The sequence below is a fragment of the Chlamydotis macqueenii genome, chromosome 2 (assembly GCF_036417535.1).
Source record: "Chlamydotis macqueenii isolate bChlMac1 chromosome 2, bChlMac1.mat, whole genome shotgun sequence".
Classification (NCBI taxonomy): Eukaryota; Metazoa; Chordata; class Aves; order Otidiformes; family Otididae; genus Chlamydotis; species Chlamydotis macqueenii.
In genome coordinates, this window is record NC_141557.1 from 2,130,461 (window position 1) to 2,143,682 (window position 13,222).

The following is a 13,222-nucleotide window of genomic DNA, read 5'->3' on the forward strand; positions in this document are numbered from 1 at the left end:
TCTGTTTGATCCAAGCCAGTTCTTCCCCAGCTAAGAATAATCCCCCCAGCTGCTGTTTGATTTACACATTACCATGGATGCACAGTGGGTTTATTTTTTTATCTGTTAGATATACAGGGGGGAGAGGGAGCGAGTCTGCGTGTGTTCATTCGAGTTAATGTTTCCTGTGCGGTTGAGGCCGTTATGCCTACAGGTATGTTTATTCCACTACTTTAGCAAACCAGCAGACTTTTTAATGGAACTGTTGATATTTTTCCTGGCCGATCCTCCTGGAGAGGCGAGGCAGTGTACAAGTGAAGTTCATTCCTCGCTCCAGCCCCAAGCTACTCTTCTCCTCCTGGGACTGCAGGGAATTGAAGGTTTCCATTGCACTGGTCAGATTTCTTCCTTCTCCAGCCTTCAAGTTTTAGAGGCATAAACAGAGGCGGCTGGGGCAGCTGACAGCAGCAAGAGCAATGCATGGCTGGTGCTTTATGCAAGGGGCAGCAGCTGCGCCGAAAATCCAGCCGTGCATCACCCAGCAAGGCTCTGGAGAAGGGTAGCGGGGTGCAACACTGCACCCATAAAATGAAGCCTCAGCTACAAGGCACATTTTGCAGTTGGACCTTGCAGGCTGAAGCTAGAGGTTTCCTGATTATTGGCATCTCAGATCACTGTAGGTAACCCCTATATTTGTCTTTACTGCACTTTTATTTCTGGAATAAGAGGGCTCTGCTTCATCAAGCACTGACAGAAGACACTTTCAGGTATGGTCCATAGTCCAACAGCCCTTTGGGGTGCTAGGAAGAGGCAAGGGATGTGCCCCAAGTCTCTGACTCAGCTCACAGCCTGCTCCCCCTGAGAACAGCCCTCTTCTACAGGGTGAAGTGCCCCAAGGTGAACAATGTGCCCAAAGCCATGGCAGATGCCTGGCAATCACTCTGCTCCCTTCATCCTCACAGAGCAATTGGGGAAAAATTACCCCAGGCTTCTGAACACATCCAGATGGATCAGACACCAGCTCTAGAGCCACTTAAATGGAAAGTACTTGAAAGGTGTGCTCCAAAGAGCTCTGGTAACAGGATAAACATCCTCACACAAGAGGATCTGTTTGGACAAGGCTACCCAACTGTCCCGGGCCGCTGAACTATCCAAGAATGAGTGAAGCACAGCAACCCTGGAAGAAGCTCACCAGCCTCACACCACGTTCAGTGCTGGACCAGTCAGCCTCTGGGAGCAGATGGAGTCACCAGGCTATGAGATGCCCACCTGCCTACAGCCTGGTCTGCAAGGGAGAGCATCCAACCCCTGCCAGCTGCTAAGGGACACGGTAAAAATATGGCCAGTGTCGCTGGGTCATTGAGCCTGGTGCAGCCCCAAACTCTGACGAGTCAGAAGAGGCCAAGCCTCCAAGCTCACTTCCCTGCTTCCAGTGGCAGCTCTCAGGTTTTCCAGGAGCCTGGCAGCAGCCCAAGCAAGCCCCTCAAGGGACACGGTACCCAGGGAGGATGCTCTTCTCTTACCCTTGTTGGACATGAGGCAACATCAGGGACAGCCCACAGGGAACCCAGTCCATACACTGGGGAGGACTGGGACCACAAGCTCCCCAGAAACAAACCCCAGTTAGTTTTAAGGCATCTCCACTACACCAAGTGAGATCTGTTTCTGCATGACTGTTGATCCTTCTGCAAGCTCAGGAGGCAAAAAAATAGGATGATGCCTGGTCCCGCTCCCTTCCAAACCCCATCTCATTGGCCCAGCATCTGTCCTGCACCTTGCAGAGATGGGTCTCTGCCTATAAACACATTTTCATCAGCTACAAAAAAAAAACTAGCACGGAAATTATGGCTTGTAACACTGACCGCAGGGACGGCTCAAGGCCTTGCTTCGTCCAGTTCACACTCTCCCAAGAACAGTTCTTCGGCTTCAGCCCTCTCTTCAAACTCATGCTAAGCCTCTGGATTTCCAGAGTCAACATGGGACAAGCCAGAAGATAGAAATAGTCACCAGGGGTGTAACACAGCCGTGCTAATGAGCCAAAGGAAGTGTTGGATCTTTGGTCAGACCCTGTAATTCAGCTCAAGTGGCTGCTTCACCTCTGGCCCGTCAGATCAGCTTGCTAACCACAGACTGGGAAATAGCTCCCGGCAGGAGATTTATCTTTGGCAAGGGCCGAAAACATCCCTACCCCCCCTCACCTTTGATTACAGAGCAGCTCAGAGATGCAGAAAGAGCTATGCTATGAGTTTGCCAGGTATTTCAAGATCTCACCTTACACTGGAAGAGGATTAGGGCTCAAAAAGAATTTTGTCAAGATTAAGCGAAACAAGTCAGTTCTTTTTTTTTTAAAATCAAGTATCGGTTCTGGTGAACTGTCCCCAGAGGGGTTTGGGCTCCAGGATAGGGTTTCTTGTCAGAAGAGATGGGCAGCCCTGGAGAGCTGCAGTACAGCAGGGCTTGCAGAGCAGTAAGGTGAACTGTCACCAAGCTGGGCAAGCTCCACTGAAGTCACTGATTGACTCAGAATAAATTTTTAGAATAGAATAAGGTTTTGGGGGGTTTTTTGGGTTTTTTTTTTTTTTTACACTGAGGGTGAGGAAACACTGGCCCAGGTTGCCCAGCGAGGCGGTGGATGCCCCATCCCTGGAAACATTCCAGGCCAGGTTGGCCGGGGCTCTGAGCAACCTGATCTGGTTGGAGATGTCCCTGCTTCTTGCAGGGGGGTTGGACTGGATGGGCTTTAAAGATCCCTTCCAACCCAAACCATTCTATGATTCCATGAAAAAGATTGAACACTTCATCATGGCAACTTCAGAGAGCAAGGTGTTTGCTAACAGTAACCCTGAAAGATGGAGCTGGAAAGCTCTAAATGATGTCCTCTGCAACATGCAGAACCAGCTTCAACTAAATTTTCAGTTGCAATCTAACAGAAGTGCAGTTATGCCCCTCTCCAGGGTTGCCTGGCTTTGTTTCATTGCAATACCAAGCATGAGATCACCAATTAAAAAAAATCAACCCACAAAGACATTACAATGAGGATATTTAAAGATCTGAGCTCACCATAATAGTGAAAGCCCATCAGTGCACCCAGCTCAATGCAGTTTGCAGAGCAATATCTACACAGGGACTCAGCTATAAGCAAGCCAGGAGAACTAGGCCCAGCAATCAGGTAAGGAAGCCTACAGAGATCATGGCAAGTCATGAGTGCAACCTACCAGGCTGTAAATGCCAGAGCTTTTACCCTTTTATTTAAAGGATAATAACTTGCTCTGTCTGGAAGTTAGAACAGGTATTCTTCAAGACATGGGTAAGCCCACCTCAGCAGATGCTCATAGAATGTCTAGGTTGGAAAAGACCTCCAAGATCATAAAGTTCAACCATCAGCCTAACACCACACCATGCCTACTAAACCATGTCCTGAAGTGCCACAACTACACATTTTCTGAACCTGGTAGTGCTGATGCTCTTGGAGCTGAGTCATGACCAATTCCTTTTTGGAAGATGTTAAGAGGTACTTATGATACAGAAGCATGAAATCCAGTGTCAAGCCATGGGCTCATTGCATCAAAGTAATTCATCTCAGCAGCCTGTCTCACCTACTCATGTAACTACACATGAAAGCATCACCCAGATGTCAAGCTCAAGACATCCTTGTGTACCTCAAAGTAAGCTTAGGGGTTTTTTTTTCCTTCATTGTTATAGTCCAGCAAAATTCAGTAGATCAAGAGCAGACAAGTTAATTCTTTTACTCGTTAGCTGATCTCTTCCAAAAGGATTTGGTCTTGAAAGCAGCAGTTGCTTGGCCCTACTCACTTTGGAAGGCTGCTCTACAGCTTGGTTTCAGAGAAGGTTCCCCAAAGGAAGACCAAGGCTGTGTCCAAACTTCTGCCCATTCCTCCCAGTACAACTTTAGCCAGAACAGGACCATTTGACAGGTTTTTAAGCTAAGCTCAAATATTCCTACGGGCATCTCAGTACTTCATTCACATCTAGGGGAAATCACATGTTGCTCCACAGCACAAGAAACTACCTCCTGCTACGCACAGTAAATGGCCAATTGTGCTACCTCAGTCTCTGGAAGACTCAGCAGTTTTTCCAAGAAAGGAAACTTCTGCTACAAGTTTGAAACTTGTCCATCCAGTGCACAGCAAATGCAGAAGTCCAAGCAAGCTAATTTTTCCCCCAAAACTGCATAAGCACCTGGCTATCCAATTAATCCTATTTTCGTGAGCTAGGCCAAACGAATCCGCTCGTGAAATTCATGCCAACTCCCATACACCCTGACATCCCATCAACACAAACTGCATGCTCCATGCTGCTTTCCAAGCCAGCACAGACTCAGCATTAATGTCAGATACTGTTGAGTTTGCATCTTCTACAGTGGACACATAGAAGAGCTGTTTTGCCCTGTGTTTTTTTTCCCCCAAGGGAACAGTTCAAGTTTTTTTAACATGTCATTTCCTCATCCCCCCCAAAGGAAACTCTTTGGCAACTAAATTAACAAAATACTCCCCACACCTTGGAGAAAAATGACTTAAGGTCACAAGCAGACTGGAAGACCACATAGAGCATGCAAGAGCTGCTTGGTCCATTTGAAAACATGAGTTCTCTGCAACAGCTAAGGGGAAAAAAAAGTCAGAACAGATTTTTCTATCAGCTAAAGCAAATCCTGTAACTGCTGTGTTTATCCATGTAGTCAAAATACTCCCTGTTCCACTTAGCACAGTGCAAACACGCATTACAATGAAAGGTACAATAAAATGTAAAGCTTACCGAGCTGATAAACTTCATAAGTGTGTTTTATGACAGTATCTCAAGAGATAAGACTCATTAGCACTTACAGCCACAATCTGAGGGAACCTTAAAAAGCAGAGTTAAAACCAGGGGAAAATGAAAAATTTGGGATTAGACATCAAAAAAAAGGTTCTAAAGGGTTAACTCCTTCCTCCCAGCATCATAATTTCTAGCGCCTACCGAACTTGACCCAAGCTCGGTCCCCAACTCCGTGCCCAGGAAGTCAGGACAACACATCCTACCTGTCCCACCTGCAGCCAGACCATGTGCTGGTCCAGGACCTGCAGCACCAGTTTCCCTGCAGCCACTTTCTGCAGGAGGAGCAGTAGCCACCCATCACCAGTTACTAGTGCAAGGAACCAGTCCCTCTGCTCAAGGGCTGCTCAGATGGAGAAGACAATTTCATGAACATGCTACAAGCTACTGGAGAACATTTTTTGGCTGCAGAGAGCAAGGCTGCTTCATTAAGGAGGAAAGCCAGAGGCTCAGCATGTTTGCAATCTGGAAAGCCAAGTACATGAGACTTCAGATAGCTCCAGCGCACACCCTCAGAGAAGCACTGCGAAGCTGGCAGGATGCTACCTGGACAGTTTGGGAACTTGGGGTAAAGAAGTTCATGCCTAACAAACTTTTAGCAAGTGCCACCCCACCTAAGAGTTCTTTCTCCAGGATGTAGCTGTAGGCACACGGTCAGGGGCTTCTGGCAGCAGAAGTGCTTACAAGTCTGGTAGCCTGAGACCATGTTCTAGATAGCGTTTCCCACAGGGATATTCCAATATAGCATTTCCTCAGGCTTTAAAAAAAAAAAAGAAAACCTCAAAACCTCCTTACAATCTCTTAGAAAGCATCTATGCACAGGGACTTAAGGAAACAGGGCTGGCAAGTCTGGCCTTCAGCTATTCTGAGCTCTCTAGGTCCCATCATCCTGACGTAGCTCTGCACCAGAACCCACCTCACACAATGGAAACACTGGTGATGCTCACCAGTTCAGTACATTCTCTGTGAGTATAGATAGCTTAGTTCAGAAGTGTCTTCTGGCTTGGCTTTTCCACTTAAAAAATGTCAAGGAGCCCTTAAATATCAACATTTCACTGAGGAAAAACACCAGGAACAAAGACAGTGTCAGCATCTCCCTAAATGAAGGGAATGGAGCATCTCCAGGACAGGAGCATCTTCTCCAGAAGGCAATTACACCAAGTCTGCAAGCACAGTGGATTAAGCAGACAGAAAAAACAAAGAAAGCAGCAAAGATTGACAAAACCTGGTCAGGTCAGAAGGGTTCAAGCTAAGGAGCATCACATTGACTTCCCATGCAGTCTTCCAGACCTTCCACTTAACCCTCCCCCTTCCCAGCCCCACAACCTAATTCAATTACCTTCCACTGAATGAGCCTTAAGGTGATCCTCATTAGCCCGCGATAAAGCACAAGGCCTTTAATTATTAAACACTCATGGGCTTTTTCTTGTGTTGAGGCTGTGGGACTGGACTGCCTTTTATTGTTGTTCGCAGCTTCCAGAAAGCAAGTTAATCATTGACCAGGCCTTTCACCGGGAGACCAGAGTCCTACAGATTCCTGGTCTCTAGTTCTGCACCACCAGTCACACTAAAGAAAGTCATTGGCCTCCTCCTGCTTTGCCAACTATCACTTAATATTCTCCTAACAAGCCATCTTCTCCCCCCAGGGAGTCATCTGTAGCACTGGTGACCCCTGCTAACAAAACATGAGGTATTTGGTGGGCATTTTATGCAGCCACTGTGTCTTTTAACAAGTTGAGTTCAGAGAGAGATGGCCTCAACATCTTTTCAAGCAAGGGAAACTGAGGCACAAGGTTCCCACATCTCAAGCAACATGGCCAATCCAGTACATGAGTGCAAGACATACAAATCCATGTCTGAGTGAAGTTTTGCATCATCCTCTGAGCCTTTCCGGTACCTCCCAACCAAATCTGGGACAGACCTGGATCCCCAAGTCTGAAGATGCAGGCCAGGTGGACCTAAGCTACATCCACAGTTATTTTTCCAAATGCTCCTGGGTTTGTCACGCCCCTTACGGCACTTCATCCGTTCCAGTGCCACCTTCAAGCATCTACAAAGCAAACGCTTCTTCTGGGCGTGGGGTTCCCCTCCCCAGAGCATTGCTTTGAATTGACCCAGAGAGGCCAAATTTGGGAGAGGACAACTCAGATCAGTTCCTCTGCAACAATTCACCCCAGCTCAAAGGGAGCAGAAAAAAAAGCCAAGCACACCCTTCCCATTCCAAGGAAAAAGAGAAATCCAGCACCTTCAAAACCAGCATCACAGGGTGGGATGGCAAAGCCACCCTCCCAGCCCCAGGAGCTGCCTCCTTACGCTCCAGCTGTGTTTGCCTGCGCACCACATTCCTCCCGCTGCCACCCGAGTCCTGGAGTTTTTTTTTTTTTGGAGGTTGCACTGAGAAGCAGCTGCTCCATCTCACCCACACACACCAGAGACGAGCCGGCTGCGTCTGGAAAGCCAACGCGCTGCCGCGGCGGCCCGGCAACGCAACAGCTTCCCCCCTCGAGAAGTTCACACGCCTTCAGCTGACGCCGCAAACGCCGGCCCGTGGCCCCACACCACCATCAAGTGACAGGTAGAGAAATTCTTGATACACAACGGCCATGTTAGCACCTAGCGTATCCCCGCAGGCTGGGGAAAAAAAAACCAGGCAGCCAAGCCTGCGGGTTTGCTTTTATTGGAGATGACATCCAAGCCAACGCCGCATACTTGTAGCGACGCTGTTCAGAAACTCACACAGACGCTCAGCCCTCACCCCACCGATGCAGCCACCACCCTTGAATATCCCTCCAGGTCCAGTATTCTGATCTTTTCCAAATCGTTTTAGCAGAATCGTGCTCTGAATGGCACGATGTTGAATATTTCCAGCCCAGCAGCACCTAAAGTTCCACACCTGATGGGAAAAAAAATACATATATTCCACTTCCCATACCAAAAAACCCCACTGTGCAGCAAGGAACCCACTCTCACTAGCAATGTGTTGGTAAATTAGGGCAAGCTATGCTTTCCCCCCTCCCTCTCCCCCACACAAGCATTTAAGGGTTCCTGTTGCCTGCGTGCAGCGCAGGGATCACTTACATTTATGAAGAACATTGCAATCTGTCAATATAAACACTGTGTAAGCGTGAGCCGCTTGTAACGTTACTACTGTCTCGACAAGTGTTTGCAGAGGGGGCAGAGCCGCTCGGCTCCTGCTGCTGCTGGAGGAAAGCAGGGAAGACGTCAAGCTGCGGGAACCAACACTTCCAGCAAGAAAAAAAATATAATAAAGGAAGGGGTGCATCAAAACTGAGTCAGACTAAATCAGAATAGTCAGAAAAAAAATACAGAGGGGTTTTGATTTATGATCTGGACAGGTTGCACCCTCAGAGGCACAAGCCAGGCAGCTCAGGAGAGCTCCTCTGGACCAGTTTGCCTTCCCACCAGCATCAGGGCAGAGCAGGACTGAAGTTCACCAGCCTGTCACCCCGAGCGTGGCTCATCTTGTCGTCCACCACCTCCAAAGCCCAGTAGCACAAGACCCAACACCATTTCCAGATGCCGCTGTGGCTTTTTTCACCACCCCTCGGCCACTTTTGAGAGGTACCCGCACCCAAAGCTCCTCAGCCACAAGAAAAAGTGGAAAGGAAAGTGAAATGCAACTCTTTCTCAGGGATCCTGGCAACCTGGGGCTACTCCAAGCTACCCCCCCCCACCCCATCAGCCAGTTGTAATATGGTGAAAATCAGTTTCCAGACAGCCCAGCTGCAGAGATGGCCAAACATAAAAGCAGGCTCACACTTTTAGAGCAGTCAGTGCATCTCGACAAGGCAGCCTCAGCTGGTGCTTATCTCAGGGCAATGCTTCCCCCTCTGGTATAACCTCAGCCAGGAACCATCTCCCATCCTTATTCCTACCCTAAAAAAAGCACCCTTCACCATCAGGCATCCTGATGGGTGCCTTTAAACCTACAAGCCATCAGGTTCTGCTCAGTTTTGCAGGTATGTTTGGTTGTTTTTTTTTTTTTCCACTCTAGCATCAAGAAGTCTCATATCAGACCAGGCTTAGGAGCTGTAGCATCACCACACCCTCAAAGGTAGTGGCTTTCAGCTGTTTTCCAGTAATCAGGGCTAACAAACCCCTCCGGAGCAGGTGCCTGTAGAGACCCAACCCTGCTCACAGCAGCATCAGCTCAGGTCCTGCCTTTGCCATGTACCAGCTCCGGGTCAAACTGGTACCTGTGTCTCTCCTGCACCAAGAAGGAGATCAGCACCACCTAGGCTGCCGGCATAACCCTAGGCAAGGGACAAACTTGTCCTTCCCTTCACCTTGAGCAGTGAACCTTCATCACGCGTCCTACCCTGGGCAGCTTAGGAATGGAGCAAGACAGCAGGGTCCCATCCACACCAATGCTTTCTCACATACACCAAGCTCTGCTCCCAGAGGGCACTGAGCATTTTTGGCTGCTTGTGCATCCCCCTACAATACCAGAAGCAGAGATACAGAGAAGCAGTGGCCTCCAGCCATGGCCTTCCCACCCCAGCATCCCCTCCTGCTCGCTAGCTGCCTCGCAGGGCAGCCACAGACATAACTCCACGCTGACACAATCTTGTTATCGTGTAACCGTGCCTGATTTCTGTCCCCGTGCACTAACTCCCCACCAGGCCTCACATTTGGAGACACAGAATTCTTTCCCCTGAAAGAAGACATTGGGGATGGGGTGGAAGGGATGGTCCACAGCTGTCCCTATCCCCTCACTCCACACCAGACTACAGCCACAGCGCGACATCTGTTTAACGCTGCTACGCTCCGCTCCCCACCACCTCCTCCGACAGGAATGTGAGCACCCAGAGCAGAGGGTCTAGCAGGCCACCGAAAGGTCTCATGGTGGCTTTGATGATGCCTTGGACCAGGAAGGAGTTGCCCTTCCCCTGCCTAGAAAGGCTGTTGCATGGACTGAGCCCACTTGGTTTCAGCTCAGCCCCTGAGCAACAGGTGATGCATCCAGGTTTTGAGGAAATATTTGTAACGGAATAAACGGATGTGCTTCCTCACCTGGAGCAGTTCCTGCATGTGAGTTGCTACTTTACGAGGCATTGCAAGAAGGGTAATACCACAGGGCACTCGCAGGAACATGCGGCTTTTACCAGGTAAAATTACTTTCCTTACCAAGAGACAGAAACCTGCAGCAAGGAGGGCTCAGCTCTTCCACACACACTTGTTAGACCACATATCCCTAGGGATTAGCAGGGACCCAGGACCTCAGCACCACCTATTCCCCCACGTCCCAGGCCGCTCCGCAAGTGCCATCTCCACTTTAGGGCCTCTCGGAAGAGCAAAGAGGTGATTAGCAGCAGACGCTGCTCCTTCGCTGCGGTTCTAACCAGAGAGCAGGATGCTTTGCATAGGCAAACTTCACCGCACACCGCAGCATCTGCTGAGCGCACATCTGGCAGCATCTCCTTATTGCTGGAGAGGGAATCTCAAATCAGAAACAGCAGCCGTACCAAGACAGAGGGAATAACCCAAAGCAGCGGGGACAGAGCTGGCAGCACGCTTCCCTCAGTTTAATATCTTCACGCCGAAGTTAAAATCTACACCAGCCACCTGATCCAGAAGAGAAATCCCAGAAGCAACAGGAACGAGTTACCTGCTGCACAAGAGCAGATACCAGCACGGCACGGATTAACAAGAGAGCTACAGCCAAACCCCTTACGAGCCCTGTCAGTCCCTGAGGCACGGTACAACTGCACAGTGCCGGTGGTCTTCAGCAGACACACGAGCTGACAGGCTCGGTACACCCCTCTGCGTGCCGCTGGGGGAGAAGAGGGCTTTTCCTAAAACCCTGCGCACGCAGGACAGGCGGTTTCCTCAGAAAACCAGCCCCAGAAGCTGGAAGTTAAATGGTTCTTGAGTTGGAAACCAAAGATGTAAGTAGCACTGTTAGGACAACTCTGCCAGACCACAGGCAATGGACAAGGCTCAACACCAGGATTTGTTTTACTGGAAAGAGGAGGGGGTGGGAAACCTTAAGTCTGCTAAAACATTCTCCAGGGCCGGTCCAGTGGCTCCTACCAGCGGTCACATCCCAACATCCCAAAAAGCAGCAAGAACCATCCACTCTTGAGGAAAACTTGTGCCAAAAATCTCTTAAGCGGGTGCTGGCATCCCACTATCCTCACAAAATGACCCCGTTTTGGGACAATTTTTTTTTTAAAAAAAAAAAAAACGCATCTCCATTGACATCCCCAAAAAGCAAAGAGGGGGCTGCACGGATGGGAAACCAGCAGACCCGTGGCAAGGTTGAAGCCTCGCAACGCGGCTGCAGAAGGGAGGGAGATTTTAAGAAGGGAAAGGGGTGAGAGGGGTTTTTTTTTTTTCCGCTTTAGGGGGATGAGGGGGTCGGGATGAGGGGGTGGGGGTCGGGATCCACCTGCGCGGCGCGGGCCGGGCCGCTACCGCCCCCTGCCGGCCGCGCCCCCGCACCGCGCACAGGTGAGCAGCAGCGCGGGATGCGGAGCCTCCGCGCCCAGCAGGGAATAAGCTTTGCACCATCCCGGGCGGATGACAGCAGTATGTACCCCTCCAAAAAAAATAAAATAAAATAAAATAAAAACCCACAACGCACCGGGGTGATGTCGGACCCGCTTGCCAGCGCCTGATGCTGAAGCATGCACTTAAATTGGGGGAAAAGGGGGAAAATAAGTTTTTTTTCGGGGCTGTCTCATGCTGGTGGGGGAATCCGAGCTGCTCGGTCAGCTCCGTGCGGGTCAGCGCCGCCCGCCCCGTCGGGGAAGAGCTGAAGGAGCCAGCTCCTCGCCGTGCAGCTCCCGGGACGGGGGGGATGAGGGTCGCCCGGCGACGAGCAACGGGACGGGGTGGGGGTAAAGCGATACAAAGAAGGGACTATCGGCTCCGGCGGAGGGGATGCTGGCAGCACCTCCAAAAAAAAAAAAAGTGCGGAAAAAAAAAAAAAATTAGAAAGGAAGAGTGGGGGGGGCACCGCGCCGGGCACGTACCCGAAGTAGGCGGCGGAGGGCCGCGGGGCGCAGGCGAGCAGCCCTAGGAGCGCGCAGGAGGAGAGCCATCCCAGCAGGACGTGTCCATCCAGCATCTTGCAGCGGCGGCGCCGGCGCTGCTCATCTCGTTCCCCCGCCGCGCCCGCTACAGCCCCGCCGCCCGCTCCCCTTCTTTTATAGCCCGGCCGGCGGCGAGCGACCGGACGGGGACGGGGAGGGGCTGCGGGGGAGGGGGGGGCGGGGCGGGAGGCGGAGGGGACACGCCCCCTCTGCGGGGAGGAGGGAGATGGGGCGGGGAGAGGAGCGGCGGGGCGGGGAGAGCGGGGCGGGACGGGGAAAGAAGGTGGGGGGGGGCTGCCTGGGCTGGGGGGTGCGGGGGATTGGGCGTGATACGGGCGGGAGGGAAAGGGTTGGGGGTGCGGAAGGGTGGGGTGAGCACGGGGACGAGGTGGTGGGGGTGGGCAGTCGTGCAAGGACCAGAAGTGCAAAGGAGCGGGGGGGGGATGTGCCACATCTGGGCAGCTGGGCAAGGGCTGGGCGATCACGCAAGGGCAGCTGGGCAAGGATCGGGCAGCTGTGCAAAAGGGTTGGGTGTGCAAGGGCTGAGTGTGCCAGGGATGGGGGTGCCGGGGATGGGCAGTCGTGCAAGGGCCAGATGTGCAAGGGGTGGGATGTGCCGCATCTGGGCAGCTGGGCAAGGGCTGGGTGGTCACACAAGGGCGGGACGTGCCCCAAGGGGTGGGCAGATGGGCAAGGGTCGGGCAGTTGTGCAAAAGGGTTGGGTGTGCAAGCATTGGGTGTGCAAGGGCTGGGGGTGCCAGCGACGGGCAGTCGTGCAAGGGCCAGATGTGCAAGGGGTGGGATGTGCCACATCTGGGCAGCTGGGCGAGGGCTGGCTGGACAGACGTGCAACGGCCGGATGGATGTGCCAGGGGTGGGCAGCTGTGCAAGAGCCGGCCAGTTACACAAGGGCTGGGTGTGCAAGGATTGGGTGTGCAAAGGTTCGGCGTGCAAGGGCTGGATGTGCCAGGGCAGGGCACCCATGCAGAGGCTCGGTGTGCCGGGGGTGGGCAGTTGTGCAAAAGTCAGGCAGTTGTGCAAAAGGGATGGGTGTGCAAGGACTGAGTGTGCCCAGGATGGGGGTGCCAGAGATGGGCAGGGTCAGATGTGCAAGGGGTGGCCGTGCCAGTGCTGGGCATGCAAGGGCTGGATGTGCCAGGGCAGGACAGTCGTGCAAGGGCTGGATGCTCCTGGGATGGGCAGCTGTGCAAGGGCTGGACTGCCATATTAGCACTGTGATGGAAGGGTTGGGTGTGCAAGGGCTGATCGGTGGTGCAAAAGCTGGATGTGGAAAGGCACAGGCATCGCACACCCCTGCGCACACACTCCCGTGTGGTGGCTGGTGCAGTGGACTG

The 13,222-nt window shown here is 51.9% G+C and overlaps 1 protein-coding gene across 1 annotated transcript in view; it reads right to left on the reverse strand.

Annotated features, from left to right (window-relative positions):
• WNT9A (Wnt family member 9A) overlaps positions 1 to 11,902 on the reverse strand; it is a 52,049-nt gene extending 40,147 nt beyond the window's left edge. The window contains exon 1 of the mRNA XM_086741911.1: positions 11,808 to 11,902. Within this exon, the coding sequence (XP_086598037.1) occupies positions 11,808 to 11,902 (95 nt within the window). The remainder of the gene's footprint in view (positions 1 to 11,807) is intronic.
• Between the last annotated feature and the right edge of the window lie 1,320 nt (positions 11,903 to 13,222).